This window comes from Xyrauchen texanus, chromosome 13 (assembly GCF_025860055.1).
Source record: "Xyrauchen texanus isolate HMW12.3.18 chromosome 13, RBS_HiC_50CHRs, whole genome shotgun sequence".
NCBI lineage: Eukaryota > Metazoa > Chordata > Actinopteri > Cypriniformes > Catostomidae > Xyrauchen > Xyrauchen texanus.
Genome location: NC_068288.1, coordinates 44066874 through 44090722, shown reverse-complemented (window position 1 = coordinate 44090722; position 23849 = coordinate 44066874). Strand labels below are relative to the sequence as shown.

Here is a 23849-nt window from a genome sequence, read left to right as displayed (position 1 = left end):
GACAGCCAATAGGAGAAGACGATATGGAGCTCACATCATCCGTCTTCTGTAAGACAATGGCACTGACTGCAGTAGAAGTTTCTTTGAGCTATTTCACCATTCTATATGATTTGTCTAACTAATATATATATATATATATATATATATATATATATATATATATATATATATATATATACACACACACACATACATACACATACACACACACACACACACACACACACACACACACACACACACACACACACACACACACACACACACACACACACACACTATAGCAGGGGTCTCAAACTCAAATTAGCTGGGAGCCACTAGCCAGGTGGTATTCTTGATCGAGTGCCAGTTGAACAGTTCATACATATGGAAAAAATTAAGAGACCATTGCAAAATTATCAGTTTATCTGGATTTACAATTTTTAGGTATGCAGGTAAAATTAACATTGTTGTTTTATTCTATGGAGTACAGACGACGTTTCTCCCAAATCAAAATATTGTCATTTAGAAACTGATAATTTTTTAGTGGTCTCTTAATTTTTTCCAAAGGCGGTGTACACACACGCACGCACGCCAAAAATAATTTGCCATTTGGATTTAAATAAGCAGATACTCAAGAACCTATGATGGATCATTATTCCAGTGATTAATAGGTTTCAGCTTGCAACACTTTTTTAACCCTAACTGATGCAGTGTTTAGCATCTCGTTTCTTAAACAACCAGGTCAGAAGACGGATCTCGTGGTTGTGGAAAAGATGTTACTATGTTTCAGAAAGGGCAAAGTATTGACCTGCATCAAGCATGACCTGCACCCTTTTCTCCCCAATTTGAAATGCCCAATTGACTCACCTCAATCTGGGTGGAGGACGAATGTCAGTTGCCTCCGCGTCTGAGACCGTCAATCCACGCATCTTATCACGTGGCTTGTTGAGCTCGTTATCGCGGAGATGTAGCACCTGTGCAGGCTTCACGCTATTCACGCGGCATCCACGCACAACTCACCATGCGCTCCACCGAGAGCGAGAACCACATCTATTATAGCGAGCACGAGGAGGTTACCACAACTTGACTCTACCCACCCTTGCAACCGGGCCAATTTGGTTGCTTAGGAGACCTGACTGGAGTCACTCAGTCACTTTGAACTTGCGACTCCTGGGGTGATAGTCAGTGTCAATACTCACTGAGCTACCCAGGTGCCCTGTCCAACGCATTATTAAAACATGAAGGATAGTGGTGAACCATTAGCTTCGCAGAAGAAAAAATGGTGAATTATCGTGAATCACTAAAACACTTGAAGTCACATTGTAAAAAAAGAAAACATCGACAGTAGAACTCACAGCTATGTTTAATAGTGAAAGTAAGAGCATTTCCACATGCACAATGCAATGAGATCTAACAGGATTGGGACTAAACAGAGTCCAGAAGAAGCCACAAAAAATAAAAATACATGGTGCCCACTGTACAAGCCTCTTGAGGTAGAGTTATGATCTGGGGTTGCTTCAATTAGTCAGGTCTAGGCTCAGCAACATTATGCGGCAATACAATTAAGTCAACTGACTACCTGAATGTAATAAATGACCGGGTTATCCCATCAAAGGATAAAAAATTGTGAATGTAACTACTATTAAATCTCATTTACCTCAAGTGCACATAATATTTTGTTTGGTAGACTCCAAAACCTTTAAGGCCTCCTGCTGTTCCCAGGCGAACTTCCCTTAAGATGATTTTTTTAGGAAACATTCTCCTTTGGCTGACGTGTTTTGTGCTTAACACAGTGTAACAAATTATTATTTTTTTGGTTCCTGTAGTAGTAAGTGTTATTTCCTAATTCCTTAAGCCTCACAAGTATAGAAAATGGCTATTATTCCCCACAAACTTTGCTTTTGTGACCAGGACAGTGATTCAAACATTCCAGATAGATGCTGAGAAAACTTGGAATAACTTCTAGAACTTTCTAGATCATTCCAGTAATATAAATACAGGGGCCTTAGTGGATAGCTATCTGCATTTTTTTGAGATGGCATCAAGAGGCTGCAAGCATCCGGCAGATGCATTTTACGATATCTGCGGCCAATTTACCAAGACAAGAGCGAAAAAGTACTTTGTGGAAGCATCTGCTAAGATGTGTCCGCATTTGGCCCGCAGGCCGGTGGTCTGAGACCCCTGATATACACAACCTAAAGGATTATTAGGAACACCATACTAATACTGTGTTTGACCCCCTTTCACCTTCAGAACTGCCTTAATTCTACGTGGCATTGATTCAACAAGGTGCTGAAAGCATTCTTTAGAAATGTTGGCCCATATTGATAGGATAGCATCTTGCAGTTGATGGAGATTTGTGGGATGCACATCCAGGGCACGATGCTCCCGTTCCACCACATCCCAAAGATGCTCTATTGGGTTGAGATCTGGTGACTGTGGGGGCCATTTTAGTACAGTGAACTCATTGTCATGTTCAAGAAACCAATTTGAAATGATTCGAGCTTTGTGACATGGTGCATTATCCTGCTGGAAGTAGCCATCAGAGGATGGGTACATGGTGGCCATAAAGGGATGGACATGGTTAGAAACAATGCTCAGGTAGGCCGTGGCATTTAAACGATGCCCAATTGGCACTAAGGGGCCTAAAGTGTGCCAAGAAAACATCCCCACACCATTACACCACCACCACCAGCCTGCACAGTGGTAACAAGGCATGATGGATCCATGTTCTCATTCTGTTTACGCCAAATTCTGACTCTACCATCTGAATGTCTCAACAGAAATCGAGACTCATCAGACCAGGCAACATTTTTCCAGTCTCCAACTGTCCAATTTTGGTGAGCTCTTGCAAATTGTAGCCTCTTTTTCCTATTTGTAGTGGAGATGAGTGGTACCCGGTGGGGTCTTCTGCTGTTGTAGCCCATCCGCCTCAAGGTTGTGCGTGTTGTGGCTTCACAAATGCTTTGCTGCATACCTCGGTTGTAACGAGTGGTTATTTCAGGCAAAGTTGCTCTTCTATCAGCTTGAATCAGTCGGCCCATTCTCCTCTGACCTCTAGCATCAACAAGGCATTTTCGCCCACAGGACTGCCACATACTGGATGTTTTTCCTTTTCACACCATTCTTTGTAAACCCTAGAAATGGTTGTGCGTGAAAATCCCAGTAACTGAGCAGATTGTGAAATACTCAGACCGCCCGCCTGGCACCAACAACCATGCCACGCTCAAAATGGCTTAAATCACCTTTCTTTCCCATTCTGACATTCAGTTTGGAGTTCAGGAGATTGTCTTGACCAGGACCACACCCCTAAATGCATTGAAGCAACTGCCATGTGATTGGTTGATTAGATAATTGCATTAATGTGAAATTGAACAGGTGTTCCTAATAATCACTCAAAGGTGAGTGTAGAGTTAATAATAAAAATGATGCATGGAAAAGAAATGGTCTGAAGTGAGTTTGAGTCATAGATTTCGAACATTGATGGATCGTTCATCTGGTTAATGATTTAATGCACTGCTGTATTTTATATAACAACACTCTCCACTGCAGAACGTTCATTTGTAGTGACAAGAAAACAAATTACTTGTCAAATTAGAATTAAATATTTGTTGTACCAGCAATATGTCTCATCTGTGATAAGATTAAATAAAGGCCTAGTCCACACTAATATGTTTTCGTTTGTAAACGCATCTTTTTCTCTCTGTTTTGGCCTTCCGACCACACTGAGATGGCGTTTTTGTCTGCGAAAACGGAGCTTTTTGAAAACGCACTCCAAAGTGGATACATTTGAAAATGCCGTTTTCGCGTTGTGGTGTGGACTGTGAAAAGGGATGCTTTGGAAAACGATGACACATTATTGTCATGTGATCTATCCAACCAAAACAATCAAGATGGCGGCCCGTGTTTAGCGGCGTTGTTGTGCCCGATACTCACTTTGATAGCGTTGTTAAAAAATAAATGTCACTTTGTACAACCATCACATTGCATTCCTTCAAAGGCGAAGGGAATTTACTCGGAATTGGTGTCCGGCTACGGAACACGAGGACAATTGTGTTTCAGACCGTACATGCAGCGGGGATTTTCCGCATGCGCAGTGACACGATTTAAGCGTTTTCATACGTTTCAGGTTGGACGAGCAACTTTTGGAAAACGCTTAAAACGTTAATGTGGACGGAGAACGTTTTGAAATGTATCCGGATTAATGTAGATGTAGCCAAAGATAAGGCCAGTCCACCAATAACACTAGAGTAAGCAGTAGGAACGCCCACTAACGACTTCATAATACAGAGACGTCAAGCAATAAATACACTGCATGTGTGAATGGGGCTAAACAGATTTTAACTCGATTAGTTTTGTTAAATGAAGGTCACATTACAACTGGCTTGGACACTTTTTAAAGGGCGTTCATTTATTGTTGGTACTTTTCAAATGCCTTATGTATAGATTTTACCGTTTCATCTTTGTCACTGACCCGGACTTTTAATATTGAAATAGGAAAATTAACTATATAATACAAATTAGTACATGTTTAAAACTGCTATAATCCAAGAAAAAAAGTGAATAACATTTCAATATGTGTTGAGTGAAAATGATTTCAAATCAAACAATTTTGACCCTGATAAAGTTTTTTCAAAAGTTAGTGTACTTGTTAACCAAGTGGACAAAATTGTCAGTGAAGAGCATGCTTGAGATGAAATATGAGACAAGTGATGTTTGAAGAAAATAAAATAAAAATCATGGGAAATATCACTTGTGAACAGAATATTTGTATTGGGTGTCATTTCCAATAAAGCTTTAATTCTGCCAAATAATGCAAAATGTGTGAAAATATAATTTCAATGTGTGTATTTAGGATACATCATAGGTTAGCTACGGAATTAGCATAAACAAGGCAAAGGAGTCTGTCATTTTATTTCAAAAACATGTCAGTGTCATTTCCACCAGCGTCATTTCCACCACAGAAGTTTATTAAAGGTGCACTATGCAAGATTCATTGTCATTAATGACACCTGTGGCTGTTAAGTGAACTGCAGCAGCTCCCTGCTGCTCGTGCTCACGCACACACTCCATAGGGACGTGAGCGAGCATCAGCCAAAACAATGACGTAACAAAGAGACTGAATGTGATTCACCGACATCATGCTGACAGATGAGGTAGCATAATTAAAATTAAACAGTTATGATTGTTTTACTACAAACCTTGAGGCTGTATATTATATTTGACTTCTCCAGTGCTGGAACAGGGCTAAAACAAAGTGTGGATATCCAAAGTGTCTTTATACGATAACCTATGTCGGCGTTAGCTAGCTAGCCAGCTTTATCAATAGCTGTTAGCTTAATTTGGTGGATGACAGTAGCAGTTTAAAAAATATACTGTGCATTATATTATGTTGACACAATTCAGTATTGATGTGATTCAATCACAACTGTCATTTTGAAATATCAATGCGCTATTTTTATTTACAATAATAGAATGTATATATATATTTTCTGTATAAATGTATAACTTAAGTTATATTGTTACACTAATAAATGGATCTTTTTGCATTATCTTGAACATTGTTTAGCATTTCATGTGTTATTGTAGTTTACCTTCCTGAATAATTACAGATTAACATTGACATCAACCTGACATTTAGCATAAAGAGAAGATCATTGAATTTATTTCTAAGTTACGAAGCAAGGTAGTTTGCGATTCATCAGCATTAGCGGGCAAGATCAAGTTAACTATAATCACACAGATCAATCCTTATGTCGCTATAGTTCACATGCTTTGCAGTTATGTAAGTTTACCTGTCCAATAAGACGAACGCCAATTCAGGGTCGGTTTTGATCCCCAAAACCGAACGAAAGTCCCTCCAGAAATCAAATGCCCTGCCGATGTTCACTCTAGTTTTCGCTCGACCACGATTACGTTCCCGTTTAGCCAGACGGGATCCAGTAGATAAATGCTTTATTGGGGGGTTATTTGCTGGATTCCTTCTCTAAGATAACGTTTTCTTAGTTTTGCAGACTGTCTGTTGACGCTGTTGAATAGCGGAAGAGAAGCTAATGTCTGAGGCAAGGCTCTCGGGAGCGCGCATAAACGTCACATCCTTTGGATTTTCCCGGCAAAAGCGCATCGCTCCCTTCGCATGACAATCAGTCTGCAGGCTTTAATAGGCAGCCTAGGAAGTCTGGGAAGGGCTAATTTTTTAAGTTGCGTTAAAAGCCGTTAAATCATTGGAAAAAAAGGTGAATATTACATGAAACATTTTACATATTACACCTTTAAAAAAAAATACTGAATTTGAGATGTGATTGAAATTACACAGTGGTGGGAATTTCCATGAATCTGAGAAAAATAGACAAAGATGACATAAATCTCCTGCGATGCATGTACATACACTATTGGTTCAAAGACTTATTTAAAAAATGTATGAAAAATGCTTTAACGAGACGTGATTTATTTTTACTTTCCACTGTGATAAAATTGAACAAAGTTGAAGGAACACCCATATATTGCCATTTTGGTCGACCACTAATTCACAGTATTGTGTCATCCGGCATTTTAAGAAGAGAACTGAACAGTGGTGACAGACAAGTCTGGTTGAAAGAAAAGACGACTGAAGAAATAGTGAGCATCAGGAAAGCCAACAGGCAAAGAGCTCAGCCCTAAAGAACGGCCCATCATGCACTTATAGCCTTTATAACAAACAGTAGCGTCAAGCACTTCACTACACAAAACAAGTTTGGATTGCCTTAGCACTTTACCTGATATAAGTGCGCATTTAAAAATAAGATTTTTTTGTTTTCAGCCAAAAGATAACTGGAACTTAAAAGGCTGATGCCGTTAAGACCCACCCCCACCCCGCAGGAAAGCGCATACCTTCAGCTTTGACTGTATCTCGCGAGATTTTCTCCGGGCAAGAACCTGCAAATGGCTAGAAACCTGCAGAACAGAAAAGCGAAAGACGAGGGAAAGAAAAAGAGGAAGAGAGAAGAGAAAGAAGCTGTAACCAAAGAGGAAGAACCCTGTTGCGTTTTCAACCTACCTTTATACCTGCTTGATACTCTCGAACTTTCTTCCGTGCTAACACCTGTATGTGACTAGATACCTGAAGAATTTTGAGAGCATCAACATAAGCACACACACACAAATACACACACATACACAACCACAGTCACATAACACTATGGGAACAAATGTGTGTAAATCAGTAAAAACTATTCTTTAAATGGGACAATTTACGTAAGAATGCATGAATACACAAATTTGTTCAGCTCCTCTTTCATGAATAAGGCCAATGTACTTTGGTTATTTATGCTATTAAAAAGGCAAAATGCAGAATTAACCAATTAAAGGATTAGTTCAATTGAAAAAAATAAATAAAAAGATTCTGATGGAAGACCAAAAATAAAAAAGGCACATTCGCTGAAAATCTGTAATCATTTGCGTTTATTCAAATACGACACGTCAAGACGCATTGTGCCAGGTAATTGTTGTCAAGTGTGTCGTAACTAGGGGCTTTCACGATACCAGAATTTCAGTGGTCGTACCACACCAGTAAAATGTCTTGACTCACAGAATAACAATTTTGATACCATTAAAATAGGTAAACAAACCAACACACTCCTTTAGCTTATTTAACAAAGTCAAATGTATAAATGTAAATAATACATTAAAACAATTGACATATTTTCCCGATTAAGTGAACATTGCTTCAAAAAATTTAAAGTAGCAAAAGTAGCACCCTGTGAAATCAGTTACATTAATAGTTTTTTCTAAATTCCATTTTCCCACCAAATTCTGTTTCGATTCCACATTTTAAAGTAAATTTCATTATGAAAAGTGTCTAATCAAATTCATTCATAAAACTTTAAAATCAAATGAAAACAGAAAAACTACATTTCAAAACACAATTGCATTTTTTTTTATCATATTAAGTGTTTCAGAAAAGATCCTCACATCATAATCCAAAACTTATTTTTGCAAAGTGCTGCACAACAGATTGATATGACAGCACTCTTGCTTGTGAGTTATTGATTATTATTATTATTATTATTATTATTATTACTACTACACTAAATACTACATTGATTGTACTATGCATTAGTTAAATAATGTCACGATTTCTTCACTTCTCCCATCAGGCTTTTATTTTGACGTGGAAGCTTTTCTGTTCTGCCTTTGTGAAAATAGTTTCACACATCCGGTTTAGAGGTTGGTTATATGGCTAAGTGTGATTATTAAAATGCAAAATGCTATGATTTAATTATAGAAATCTACAGTATAGTCTGTAGTCACTGCATGCTTTACAGTAAATGTGTGCTTTCTTCTGTCATCTACTACAACAAGCACAGCGCGTGGTGATCAATAAATGTGCAGCTTTGATCATTTTGTGTTTTCAGTGCATATGTGGCTTCACAAATTTACATTAAAAGCACGCAGCACATGCAGACTGTATGTATTGAATTAAATCAGCGGTTTAATAAATCACACTAGGAATAGGGATGCCCCGATACCACTTTGTCTTCCGATCAGATATCGGAAATCTCAGTATCGGCCGATATCGGTGTTGCTTTTTTGCATAATAAGTTTAGAATATATTTACATTGCATTTACATTTATGCATTTGGCAGACGCTTTTATCCAAAGCGACTTACAGAGCACTTATTACAGGGACAATCCCCCCCGGAGCAACCTGGAGATAAGTGCCTTACTCAAGGACACAATGGTGTTGGCTGTGGGGTTCGAACCAGTGTACTTCTGATTACCAGATTACCAGTTATGTGCTTAGACCACTACACCACCACCTCTCTTATTTTGTTCAACACAGTTATTTTTGGAACCCATTCAACTTCAATATTGTTATAAATTGTAAACCAATACTTACAATGACAATAATAAATTGTTATTAGTATTATTGACTTTTAACTTTAATTTTAAATACAACAGTAATATATTGACATTGTGCACCTTTAAACCCTCATGCTTTTATTTTGACATTCTGAACTCTCCAGGAAATCCTGTATGTGTCTGTTTGTAGGCAAGTTCACTTCTTATTCAAAATGCATAAAATGCCGTTCTAAATGCATATTATAAGTGAACCGAACTATTGAGCATCAACACCTGAGATGATGTTCTTGAGTAACGCTCAAATATTGCGCACCGCTGTGAAGGCTAAAAATAGCCGCTAGTGAATCACCAGTCTGTGCGTGAGTTTGTGTAAACAGAGCAGCACCATTCACTAATTCGCTGGCGCTGCACATAATATAGATTTACTTATTAAACAGCCTTTTGTGATTCACAGAGCTATTGCATGTCTTCAAGTGTCTTTGAATAAAATGCAGGAGTCATATGAACTACTTTAATTGTGTTTTTAATGGTCTTTTATGTCATTTTTGGAGCTTGACAGTAACGAACATGACTAAAACACATTATCGGATTTGGATTGGACTCGTCGGACCGATACCCAATCCGTCTAAAAGCTTCAGTATCAGAGTCGATATCGGATCGGTGCATCCCTAATTAGGACATATCACTATTTGAATTTTACTAATTGTCCATATCAGTGTAAAAGGAGTAACTGCACGCATCAATAACAGTGTAAGCATTTGAAAGCAGCCGTCTGTCAGTCACACAGCGCGCAGGGACTGAATAGAGTATTGTGGTATTGTTACATCATTTTATTTTTATTAACAAGCCAAGCTTATTTTAAGTGAATGACGATTCAAATTTCAGTCTGTTCCTCACACAAAGATATCAGGTGGCTTCAGAAAAATGAATGCACAAGTCATCTGGACTAACATTTTTATGTTGATTTTCTGCCATTTTTGGATCTTCGCAGTGTCCATCCCCATTCACATTCAACAGCTGGTTGAAAGTGAATGTTTTTTTTGTTCCACGGATAGAAAGTAAGTCACATAGTTTTGGAACAACATCAAGAGGACTTAATGACATTTTCATTTTTGGAAGAATTATTCATTTAAATTGACTAAACCCCATAATTATTTATCATTTAGTCTATGGTGAAACAATTGATTTTTACTTTCGGAATGAATCAAATAATAAAAGTGCAAGTTCCACAGACGTCAAGTCAAATACCTGTTTTCTTGTGCGGGTTTTGCCTGTCCTCAGCTTGATGTATCTAGCAATAAGCTCATTTCGACCTGAGAAGAAAACAGAAAGGATGTGTTTAAAAATTTTCTATGAATTATAATGACCAAAAAGTGTCAACAAAAGAGAGAAATGAAAGTCCAGATGTGCACGCAACTCTAAACAACACCTACTGATATGATGAGATGGGTTACCACAAAGAGAAAACTAATGATGTACAGTTGTCAACATCTTTGTTAGATTGTCTCTCAAACACTGTGATATAACTGTGGAGTGGAGGGGGGCAGGGCCGTGCTAGAATGTCGCACACCCGGTCCCCATTCGGACTGATGGGGCGCGCGAGGGATAAAGGCGGCCGGTGACGACGGTTCGAGAGAGAGAGAATTACGGGCATGTCCGTCATGTGCGTGTTCATGTTTGTGCTTTTGGTTTAAGTTTTCATTAAATTATTATTTATATTGACAAGCCGGTTCTCGCCTCCTCCTTGCCCATCTTAACCCCCTTATATTGTGCCAAAACCCGGGAAGCCCGTCGCAGAGTCCTCGACACTGCTGTCCATCCAGGGGAGCGCCGCTGCCATCTGCTGGCCGACGGAGTAGCCAGACCGCTCGGATGCATGGAACGGCCGCCGTCCGTGGGGCGAGTGGGGACTGGATTCCCCGACCGCCTGGAACGAGGGAGCCGCTGCCGGGGGGGCGGAGGAGTGCCCTGCCCTCCCCAGAGACCTGGAGGGGTCGAGAGAAGACCGCCATCCACGAGGGGAGGAGGGAAGCAACTCCCCGACCACCTGAAGCGGGAGGAGTGTCCCCACGTGCCGCCAGAAAAGCGGAGAGGTGTCCTGTCCGCTGGGGGTTGGAGGTTTGACTCCGGTTCGCCCGGAGAGGAGCGGCTGTCGTCCGCCGGAGAGTGTGGAGCAGTGTTCGAGGACCACGCGATGGTACATCAGAGAACCGATGAGTGAGCTTTTCCTCGCTCTCCTCTCTCTCTCTCTCTTTCGCACAGTGTTGGCCTTTTCCCTCGCCTATTTTTTTTTTTGTTGTTGTTGTTGTTTTCCCCTCCGGTCTCCTCCCAGGTCGTGGAAGGCGGGGATGACCTGACGGGGCGCAAAGCACGGCCCTCCCCAGGGAAGGGGGGGGTGTAGGTCATTCCAGTGGCACCCCGGCCTGAGGTAACGCCGGGAGGAGTGTGGAGCGGAGGGGGGCGGGGCTGGGCTAGAATGTCGCCGGGCTAGAATGTCGCCTCCTTGCCCATCTAACCCCCTTACAATAACATTTACAACTGAACCATTTTTAAAACAGCTACTCTGCCATAAAGTTTGTATTTGAGTAGTTTTATATCTGTAACACTGGTAAGACTTTACAATAAGGTTCAATTTGTTAACATGAACAAACAATGAACAATCATTTTACAGAATGCTAATACATTTTTAAAGTCAAAAGTTATATGTTAACAAGCTATGAACTAACAACGGTCGTATTTTTATAACTAACATTAACAAAGATTAATAAATGCTGTAAGAAAATATATTGTTCATTATTAGTTCATAATAACTAATGCACTAATGTTAACGTATGAAATCGTGTTACTGTAAATCCTTTAATAAGGATAACAAGTCATCAAAATGTTGCAATACATATAAAAATGCTGCAAAATTACATAACAGCCTATGCTTCACAGATTCTACACATAATTAGTTTCACTGGTGAACAAATATTTATTCCAATGCATAATTTTAAATGGTCCAAAATATCGGACATTTAGGCCTAAGCAATTGGAAATGAGTTTTAGGTTATTATTCTAATCTCTTGTGATATATTGCACATTGACCGGTGGCTCTTGTGGTCTATATACAGTATGTGTAGCCTGTAATACTACATTAGTGACTCAAGATGACTATTGTGATGTACCGTTAGATGGCAGTAGAGGAGACATGTTACATGAGCAAACGTTAGTCATGTGACAAAGAGCATGTCCACTTCTCTTGCTCTCTTTCTGAAGGTTATACAAGCAGGTCAGTCTTTGTTCAACAAAAAAAAAAAGCAGATTTGAAAACAAAGACACCTGCTCCAAAACAAAATTATATATATATATATATATATATATATATATATATATATATATATATATATATATATATATATATATATATTATACTTCTGTTTGCTTTATAGTGTTTAATAAAGGCGACTCATCAATTACTAGAAGAGTTTCCTCTTCAAAGAAAAATGTGGGAAGAATTAAGAAAATGTGAATCATTTTATTGGTCCATAAAGTACTGTAGGTTTCATTTTCTTTTATGCAATATATATATATATATATATATATATATATTTAATTTTTTTCTTTTGCTCTGGGAGTTTTACTGGAGCATAATCAAACTAATTAATAAGGGAGATTGCAATTACAGCTGCCGCAATTATCTAGTCGGGACAAGTGTCCATTATAGCATTTTTACAGCATGCTTTTGAATAGCCATGTCCATTGATCGCTTTCCTTGTATAATTTATTCAGTATTGGAATAATAGTTTGTTTTGCCAAGAGGGTCAATGTGAAGTCTGACTTTTGAGCAGAGTTTTGCCTTGTTATCTATATAAGGAATATGACCTGCATAGGCCACACATAATGAATCAACATTAAATCACAATTCAAATATCAAGGGAAATAATAAAGTTTTTGTTTTTAATGATTAACCAGCCATTTCTTCATAAAAATTCACCTACTTTATGATCAGCACTATTACAAATGTGTTTGCGGTTTTGAGTCAGAGTAGAGACGACTAAACAGAGTTGAGTTTTGTGTCTGCACAGCACCCTTTCCCAGTCACACCCTCTCTCTCTCTCTCTCTCTCTCTCTCTCTCTCTCTCTCTCTCTCCCTCTCCCTCTCTCCATTCCTTGCATTCCACTGCGCCTGTGACATCTGCCCCACACAACCTGCTTTGATGAGGGCAACAGCCTGGAGCACGCATTGAGAGAGTGAGAGGGGGAGAGAATGACAAAACAAGAGAAAGAGACAGAAAGACAAAGGGCTTTGCTGTTTCTGCCAACAACTGGCAGCTGAAGCTCACTCTGTCCTCCCCAACGGACACCCACACCTGTCGCGGACTGTCCTGCAAGTGGCAAAGAATAACACGGACCCCCTTGTGTCCAATATCTCCATCTCTCATTCCCTCTTCAAGTTTCTTCTCAACCTTTGCTCTTAGACCGCGTCCGCAAGTGGGAGACACGTGCGCTCGCTGTGCATGAATATCCATGGTTCTCCAGTTCAGGAGCACATGTCTTCTCAGGACTCCCTCTAAGGGCAAGGTGGTGTAGCGGTTAAATCTAGGGTGTGGTAACCGGAAAGTATCATACCAGTATCATACCAGCAACTATGAAGAATAACAGTCTGGTTCCGGAAAAAAAAAAAAATCGATTGTGTTTCTCCATAGACTAATTTATTATTAACAATAACATATAAACCTTTAAAGACAGACCTACCGTGAGCTCTGAAGTTGTTAATCGATGTAGCCATCGGTCAGTGTTATTTCAACATAATATTTAATAGCGGAATTCCTGGTGAAGGGCTACACTATCCGTGAATCCTGAAGAGTAAGATCCACCAATCAGAGAGTCGCAGCATACAAGCTCCACAACAACCGGCCACTCCCATGACACACTGTGAAAGACGCGATCGAGTCGCTCTCCCTGCTTTCTGAATTCGCCCTCCATCTGCCGTTGGTCCCCCAACTTACGCCATTGGTTGAGTCACGTCGTTGGGGTGTGTTCTACGCGCCACAGAAAGACAGTGCTTGCAGTTTTCGAGAAAATGTACCTACGAGTGCTGAAAGAGGCTGTAAGGGATTAAAGTGGAGTCGGTTCAGTATTACATTTCCTTTAGAACAAAGACTTGAACAATAATGCCTGTGGTTTCTCTTCCTCTGCTTTTGATTAATTTCAAGAGCTCAATGGGGGACGACTCAAACCTCTATAAAAACAGACAACATGCCAAAGCTTGGAGACCTTTCCTTGTAGCCACATCAGAGTCAACTTATCTGACAAACTCGCATGCCCTTTAAATGCTTTTTATACTCTGCTTAAACTATTATCCATGATAAACATACTGCTGAGCAGAGTCGACACCTAAGGAGGGCACTATCAAGTGGGATAAGCCCACACCATCTCTTTTCAGGGCAGTGAATGACGCTTGGCTCTATCCTGAAGGTGCAGGGCATTCTGCAAGCTTCTGTTCCCAAGTTGAAACAGTTGAAACACAGGTGGAAAAAAATCTCTCAGGAGGTGGAAACTATCTTGATGAAACTTATCTATGAAACCAGATAGACGGCATTTCTGCCATTCAACTGGGTTATAAATCACTGAGCAAAGCCAAGATGCTGCGAAGGGGAGATTAAGGAAGACCGTTTTTGCTCAGTAGGACGGTGTCAATAGTTGTAGGAAATCTCGTAAATTAAAGTTGGCTTGTAATTTTGTGCACAACACGTACAGTTGTCAGTGAGGTGTACAGGGTTCCTGTAGCTCAACTGGTAAAGCATAGTGCTAGCAACACCAAAATCATGGGTTGCATTCCCAAGAAACACAAACTGATCAAATGTATACCCTGAATTCAGTTCAGGGTATACAAAGTTGTCCAAAGTTGCTTTGGACAAAATGCATAAATGTACATTTAGAATGTAAATGGCCAAGGAGATTCACCTCAAGTTCACCTCAACTTCAATCAACAACAAAAACAAAGAGTACTTGAGGCTACAGTACACTTTGTTTTTCCACCTGTCATTCCACCTCGCACACAATCGAGTGCCTGGCCTTCCAAAGTATTCTTTTTTGACGGTGAGCCCATATGGATGCGCTCGATGTATGCGCACTACAACTGCTTTGCATTCATTAGTGCATTCAACAGCAGACACATTCGCAGCAAACGCGCACTGACGCAGACTGTCCACATGTCTAGAAATACCAGGTGCAGCATGAGGAAACCTGAAGTATACTTTGGCATTAACACTCTTGGAGGATTTCCCTGCTTGAGGTATGACAGTTTTGTATGCCAACAAAAGTTTAATTAATTTCAATCCAGCCCCTATAAAACAAGCATAATAACTCAATACAGTGTCAGTGCAACACTTATTTCCAATGTTGGTGGAATTTAAAAAGTGTTGGCTCTACAATTCACATTAGAGTGCAGCCTTTTCAGGCCTCATCCAGACGGTGTGAACAAGGGCAAAACAGTCGCCGTTCCCAAGGCCTCACGTCAGTGGTGGTATTATGAGTGTTGACGTCATCCTCCTTGTGAGTGAGCTTCTTCAGTGGCAGAGCTTAGGCCCTGCCAATGAACCCTCAGATGACTGCATGTAAATGGAGAAGGTGTTTACAGTTGCAGGAAAAAGCAGGCACTCCATAAGGCCAACACGCGCTTTCCTGGCAGCTCACCGGTCAGCTGGTAGAGCAAAAGTGTAAACGACATGCTGGGGAAGCTGGTTGTGTTGCAAAAATAATTGCAAAACTTTGAAATCATGACAGTCTTCCCTTAATGTCAAAGTCAGACAGTTTAAACCACCAAATCTGCATTATATTATCCATCACACATAATGTGGCAGAAATAAAAACGGAATCAAGAACATAATCTGGCCATGACGTTTGAAGATTTGGTCAAGGGAATCCCTCAACAAAAATAGAGTGCGCAACATACCTTAGATATTAACATACTAGACACAGGCATAAACTTGCAGAAAATGCCAACAATGCCCCATCAACAATGTCATTATTCCAGTATTTTTTTTTTTATCAGCCAGTCCCAATGTCTGCAGTACAGAGCAGTTGAGTGTCCTTCCAACTACATCGTCAGCGAGGGGAGGGTAACGCCTGGATGAATAACTTCAGACAAAGCTGAAAACTCAGGCTCTGTTCCCAAATCTAGTGAGCTGCCTCATTGTCTATACAAGCAGCTACCTTCTAAGGCAGCACCCTTAAATTAAATTGAACCTCGAGAATGAATTTGTCATTCACACGAGACACACCAATAGCAATCCTCAGGGGTCAGTTGGGCAGATATTGAGGTTTAGCATTGTGTTCTGTAAAGTGAAGGTTTACACTATTCTTTACCAACACTGGGCTGTGCTCAGGACTCTTCCTGTCCACATGCCATGCCTTCTCCTTCAAAAGTCTGGTTTACATCTCTAGGCTGGGCTGGCTAATTCAAACCAGCAGTTTTGTCTTGTCCGTTTCTCTCAGAAGAGTACACAGAATAAGAGGGAAACAATGCCAAACACCTGGTCTCTCCCAATCCAGCCAAACCAGGCCGTCCATCTGCCATTACAAAGACACATCTGAACGAAAAGACATGTTACTCGTACCAACCAGATTTGATAATTTTGCAATCAAGCAGCGACTCACTTTCAACACACTATCCTCTCATTGAATGTTTAGTCGGCTCAGACAGGATAGCAAAGATAAATTGATCTTCTGTTGGTCTTACGCTGGTTGTGTACAGCAACAGTACGCAAACGCAAATATTTGGCCAACGCATAGCAAGAGCATAGTCTGAGGTGGTATCAATCTCAGTACTGAGGGGGTGTGATAGAGTTGACTTTAATCATCTGTGCCAATAAACTGGACATGGTATTATTCAGGTAGCTAGCTATGCTTGAACTAACCCTAACTGGTTATATTGTCTTTTAGCTGCTGCTCTATGACAGAAGTTTACCTGAAAGAGCAAACCGTCCATAGAAGACAGTTTATGGTAACGCCCACGGGCCATGTACGATGCGTTCATTAGTTTTTTGTTTTGAAAATTATAAACAAGTATTATAAAAGGCGAGGTCACATTTACCTTCGCACGGCAAAACTCTAAATGGCGAAATACACTCACTTGGAATAAGCCTGATGGTGAATTTCCAATTAAGTTACATTTTGGTTAACTCCGACACAGAGTTTCATCATTGACCAATAGGACATCCCTTGCCTCCCTTATCAATGAAACGCAACGTACACAGACTGCCCACTATATTGGCCAAAGCACAAACACTGAGAATGCAATGAGCTAGCATAGCTTGAAGCATTTGCATCTAACAAAGCTGTATAGTCATTTTATATCCATGCGCAAAATGAGAGAAATTGAGACGTTTACAAAAAAGTTTTTAACAATTCGGTTTAAAATTAAATTTTTAAGCTAATTTTACACCCATGAGAAATTTAGCAGATTTTTCATTGTTCCATTTAAAAAATAAAATAATGAACAACAAAATATTTAAGCATATTTTATTAATTAAAAAGAAAAAAACCTATGCAAATTATGCGGACCACCCACAATATTGACCAATGTGCCAACACTGAGAATGCAATGCATACCTGGATTGCATTACATATTGCATTCGGAGACATTTCTGAATACAAAACGTTAAATGTAGCTTGTGCAGCTAGAAGCATTTGCATTCTTGCATGTAGAGTACGTTTCGCGCCTTCGACAAATTCCTGTCCTGATGTTGTTCAATCTAATGAGAGCATAACACAAAACTGGAGATACTTCACACCTGGAGTCATTAAACTACTCTGCCTTGAGGCAGACCTACCTCTTTTAGGAGGAAGAACTAGAAAGTTAAAAAAAGAAAAAAATTAATCTGAGGAGGAAGGGTGAGCGCGAGACATTGTGGGGGAACAAAACTTGATTGAGCAAGACAAACGAAGCTGGTTTAGCCACTTTTTCAACTGGGTGAGAGGGAGGGAAAAAGGAAAATAAACTGCAATCTTCATAGGACTGGAAACAAGTTGCTAATTATCGGAGATGATAAATAAAACCAGTTTGAGTCTTAAAATGAACAGGGAAGTTGAAAAGACAAGAAGAGGGGAGGGGGTAGCAAGCCGGTGCAGAGCGTGAAACACAAAAAGAGAGATATGTTCTTGAGAAACCTGTTGGCTGCTTGGCTCGTAGTCCCCCGCGTAACTCTACGACAAGTTCAGGCCTGTTTTATACGCTGTTCTGAGTTCTCAAAAACACAACTGCTGCTAAACCGTGCATGTATATGCGTTTTTAAAGATGGGTGAGTGGGAGTTTGAGTGTGTAAGTACATGTGCACATGCTTCAAGATCCTTTCCATTTCATTTTGCCATCAGAGGCCGCAAAGGAACGAGAAGCTCCTTTTATCAAATAAAATTGGACACCTCTATAAGAAGCCTTTGACGGCTGCTATTGAACTGTTTCTAGACCTCGAGCTTCACTGATTATGAGATTACGCAAGAGAGCAGGTGGTACATGAGAAAGAGAGCCACTTCGTGTAAAGGTTTATGAATGAGTGAACTACGCATGTGTGCATGGATTCAGCTACTTGTATGCGAGTCATCATGTGCCAAGTGACGATTCTCAGAGGATACTCAAGTGGATCACAATCACTCTCCATCAGTATAATATCTCCCTCACTTAGCTTTTCTCCAGTTTCCATCCCTATGTGTCCTCGCCCCTTCTATAACTCATTCTATATATAAAACATTTGTCTTGCATATGATATAATTGATATAATCTTAAAGACTTGGCGGTTGATGATCTCTAGTGATCAAAGTGAAAATTTTGGGGGTTTTCTTCAATTCATAAATGGGAGGTTCTTCAACCTCGGGCACATTTAGCACTGTGGACTTCTAGAAAGTACTGCTCGCAACTAGCAATGGGTGTGCAGACAGTAAAGATAACGTGATCCATCACCTGATACAGTCGAACCTTAGCATATAAGAGATTTATGTCTTCATTGTTATTACTTCACAACTCATTAGGACATGACGTAATGAATCTTCCAAACTCTGTAGCAGCATGCATTCCAGTACACTCAAGCCAACTTACCATACATTTTTCCCTCATCCGAGAGGATGATTTTGCGCCGGCCGCAGGGTGGGTAGATCGCCAGTGCCTCCTGAAAGCTCTGCTCGATGTCTGGGCTCCAGACGCCCTCGGCGTCTCCGTCCATGGCCTTGTCCAGCTCATCACTCCCATCCTCCAGCCCCTGCTCTGGGCTGCCGTTTGCACTCCACTTGTTGGACGCAATGGTGCCGGCTCCTACCAGGCCCTGCCACGAGCCCCCACACTATGCAATTACTGAGAGAAAGAAAGAAAGAGGTTAGCAACCATCATCGTTTTCCTGTGGACATAGAGATTAAGCTAATTATTCTTAGAAAATACTCTCATCTCTTTCACTGGAAACAATCCACCCATTCACAACAACATCTCTCACTTTATTTAAAACTGCTCCCTTGTAGACACACTCACCCCAAACATTTGAGAACCCCTAAAGCTCATGCTTACTTTCCTCTGTAACTAATGAAGACAACAGCAATTGTAACTCTCATTATGGTTTCCTTTCCTCTAATGTTCACAAAATGACAAATAATTTTGACATTATATAAAATCCCATTTTGAAAGGATTAGATAATTAGGACTGGTCAGCAAAAATGCTTGTGGTCGGCAACGAGCAGCCCAGTGTGGCTGTCTAAGCGTCTGAAAATGGTTAAGAGATCTTAAGTGTTTTTCAGGCTGCCCCTTTTTCGCATGGTATTGTTCATGAGGATTAAGTCCCAAGAATCACTAGTATGCCCACATAGTTTATTCTTTTATTTCACTTTCTGCTGATGTTGACGAAAAAACACAGCTTGGGTAAATACGACTGACTCCGATTGCGACCTTCCTTTGGGGATATTCAAATGCTCTGGTTACATACACGCTGAAAGAATAAGCTTGACTTGGCAGCCCTGAGACACAGAATGAGCAAAACAACAGCGTGGAGAGTATTGAAATATGTGAGCAGTCTAATTACTTTTCGGCATTGCAGGTCCATGCCTCAATCTTATGCCACAGGGTGAACAATTAGCGATACTGTACATTTCCAAATCACATTTGACGCTCAGAGACAAAACAATGTTAAGCCCAATCAGGACGGTTGTAGTCACAGCACGTTCCACGCAAGTGTTACAGAACCTCAGAAAGTTTTGAGAATAAAGTTCAAACAGAAGAGAGAGATGATTTTCTCTGACAGAAGAACCAATATTTAGCACCATGGGTGTATGTCCTGTCCAGGGGCTCAAGGTTTGAAGAGGAAACACACTCATTTACACTCACTAGCCCTTGTCGATTTAAATGCACAGAGGTCATAAACCGTAAACCCTTAACATCTCAAGAACTTGAGGTAAGCGTTTAACAACGGCATAAAATACTAAAAAGAGCCCACTTTATGATATTCAGGTTAGGGTTGCACCAGCTCTGCGTAAGGTCTGTCTTAAGTTGGGACTAAGGGCTAAGTAACTACTAGTTAGTTTATAACTAAGTCATAATTACTTTAGTTGCAAGACTTAACTAGTAGGTCACAAGCTCTCCGTGAAGTAATGCATAGTCCCATTATATGACGTTTACCTTTATTGATCCAATAAGCAGCTATGATTTGAAATGTTATCTTGTTATGGTTGATGTTCAAACCTATTTTGTGAGTACAACGATTTCATGCTGAGGAGCTGCTAAGAAGTGCATTATTTACATAATGATCTTTCTCGTATGTAAACGAATGTACATGTCAACATCATCATATATGTCTAAAGGATTGAAGTCTGTCACACAAAACATGAGATATTGATGTCATGTTTATTTTTTCCAAACCTACTCCTGGTTGGAGGCTTACGTAATTTTTTTGTTTATACATAGGTTTATGATTCACATAAAGGTGCTATATGTAATATGTTTACTTACTATGTCATTAGAGAATTAGAAAACATGCCAAGTTGAAATACTGGCTTCTCCGATAACAATGCTACAGCAATTCCTGTATATTCTACTTTGAAGTTTCCATTCCAGGCCGGAATTTCTGTTTATGTTTTGGCCTGTGTGATCCCGCCCACTGCCCACTCATCAATAGTATTTCGACACCACCGGGTTGCCAGATTTGAACAAGTTTGTGGGCAAACAACACTGTGTGTTGCAGCCATGGAAGCAAGCAAACGATAACATATTCAACCTGACCTAAAAAGTCGAAGTCATCTGTCTAAAAACCACCATGACCAGAGGCGTAGTAAAACAAGGATAAATATTAGAGATGCCTTTGGAAGATGGAGACAGTTTAAAGCCCAGATACCCTTTAAAACATTCTGGCAACCCGCATGAGCTTCGAGTCAGGGGCGTGGCAGACAACTCTCCAATATTCAACCATTTGAATTGAAATGGGTACTAGCAGTACCCATTTCAAACGCTTGTTGTCAATCTTACATATAGCACCTTTAAATTTTCATAGTCAAATGTTGTCCATTTAGGCCATATCTAGTCTAAGTTGCAACCTACGCATGGCTGGTGCAACCGGCCCCAGGTCCTAAGATACGACTCGTGTCCCTCTTTCGAAGACTATGGGACTTCGTCCACCAGATGAAAAACGTAAGTCGATTACTAAGAAAAGTAATAGAACTAGAGATACACTGATGCGTCAGCCAAACATCGGTATCAGCCGATAAAACAATTATCAGACTATATTATACAGATATATATAGACTATCGGACAATTAAGCCCAAAGTATACAGCGGTCATTTGCGAACATATATTCAGAACACAGCTAAACATAAGGAGGCGAGGGTTAAAAACAACAACATAGGATGTGCACGTCGAGTGCATGCCTGAAGGAATATAAAAGACATCTTTATACATCCAAACTCCTGAAGAGAAATAGTCCAGTATCTTGCCAACCGCCTGTGTATGCACGCAGAGACCAATGACGAGACCAATACAGGAGTGTTGGCGTAGTGGGCTAAAGCACATAACTGGGAATCATAAGGTTGCTGGTTCAATCCCCACAGCCACCACCAATGTGGCCTTGAGCAAGGCACTTAACTCCAGGGGGATTGTCCCTATAATAATTGCACTCTTAAGTTGCTTTGGAAAAGCGTCTGCCAAATGTGTAAATGTAAAGAATACTTTGAAAGGCCAACATTCGACTGTACGCTGACGCTGAGCGTTCATGTCAAAACTGATGTATACTTTGGGATTAGCATTCAACTTACGCTGTGTGTGAAAGAAAATATCTCTTGTGTGGAATTGATTTGAATTGCAATTTGTAACAAAAGACTTTTCAGAATTCAGTCGATGCAAGTCAAGAATGTTAAGATGAGTAAACAATATTTTTTTATGGTTCACTATTTTACTTTTTAACTGCGACCAGTTACTCTGAAACACGGAAAACATGTAGAGAATTTCTGTACATTGAATTTCATTTTGTAGTGCAAGGCATTAACGGAAAGTGCAACAAAAAGAAGTGTGCCATGAGTGCCCGATTATGTATTTCTTCAACCGAAGTGTGGAATGTTAGACACTTAATGCACACTCAATGGTCATGGCTTGCCATATGTAACGGGATGGGTGGAGTCAACTCAACAATTGTAATTAATGGTGAATGTTGCAACTAGCAAGACGTCTGAAGAAAGTGTTGAACTGAGCTTGGCAAACATGCTAAAACAATCAGCAACACATCAAGTGCGTTTGCCATCATCTGCTGAAAAACAGCAAATGTGTAGAAAAAAAAAACTTTATTTGTAATGATACTACATTTTGAAAAGTTATACACTACATGGTGTATATTATAAGTGCATAGTGTGTGATTTGAGGTATCAAGCATGTCTGTTGTACAAATGATGTGGTTCAAGATACACACTGAGGGGTTTGCCTTTGCAATCACCACTCATTATATAGCACACCCTACACGTTTATAGAATAAACGGATCACATTATGCAAGGTAACATACATGATTTGCTTTCTCTGTGAACAAGACGTGGATGTATATTCTGATAAAAACTCTTCGTTTTGTCTGTGCAAGGGTATACAGTAGGGTAGAGGGTGAGTGACGGGCATGTGTACGGTGAGTGCAAGGAAGCCGCTCTATTGGAGAGTTCCAGAGAATTCCAGACATGTCCTTATTAAGGAAGTGCGGCATAAGTTCTCTCTCTCGCGCTTATGTCAACCAAGCCCCCTCTCAGTCTACCCACTTCCCCACCCTGCACTCCCAAACACTCAGCCCAAATAAGGAAAGGAGAGCAAAGGATGAGGGGAGGGGAGGCATACTGGAGTCAAGGGGTGTGTGGGGGTGAGACAAAGCTGGATGGACGGGAGGGGAGGGCTGACCAATTTAGACATCTACTTCGGAGTCTGAAAAACAGTGGGATTGTTTTGGACAAAACGCAACATCAGCACGCCCGGGGACCTGAACGTTCTCTGTGCTCCAGATAAAGTGAGAGCTAGTTGTGCTGCTAACAGCAGGCCAACTCTGCCTGGACATGGCTTGTTCTTACAGAAAACAGGCCTTTTACCAAGAAGAACCATGGTTTTTGGACATGTACCCTAGTGGTACCATGGTATTCTTGGAAGTACCTTGGAGTAGCATGTAAATACCATGGTACATGAAATCCGGTACCATGGTGAACCTAGTGTTATTATCATTTACTAAAAGTAAAACATTAAGATATTGTGATGTTGAAAATGCTATTTGAGCAGCTGATTCATTATGACAACATTTGATTGATGATCATACACGCAAATCGGTTAACAGCATTAGCTGAGTTGAGAATTTCTTTTAAATGGAAGCAAAATGAACAATACAGTTGAAATATCCATATAAAATCCGAATTTAATCGAGTACTTGTGAATAGGAATCCTTGCCAACATGGTAGTGTCCAAAAATCATTGGATTATTATGGTTTATTTTTATCAAGAGTATAGATTTGGCTTGAACCCTCACCCACCACCACCACCACCACCACCATCCTGCCTCG

General features: G+C 40.3%; 1 protein-coding gene across 6 annotated transcripts in view; it reads right to left on the bottom strand.

Annotated features, from left to right (window-relative positions):
• The window catches only part of tead3b (TEA domain family member 3 b), a 55158-nt gene that overhangs the window by 15322 nt on the left and 15987 nt on the right, over positions 1-23849 (bottom strand). For 3 of the 6 annotated variants that reach the window (XM_052141624.1, XM_052141628.1, XM_052141626.1), the window contains exons 3-5: positions 18902-19153; positions 10072-10136; positions 7019-7081 (exon numbers count right to left, since the gene is read on the bottom strand). In XM_052141624.1, the coding sequence (XP_051997584.1) occupies positions 7019-7081; positions 10072-10136; positions 18902-19025 (252 nt within the window). In that variant the 5' untranslated portion in view covers positions 19026-19153. Of the gene's footprint in view, positions 1-6852; positions 6916-7018; positions 7082-10071; positions 10137-18901; positions 19154-23849 lie in introns of all 6 variants that reach the window. The other 3 variants (XM_052141625.1, XM_052141627.1, XM_052141629.1) reach the window with 1 other exon arrangement.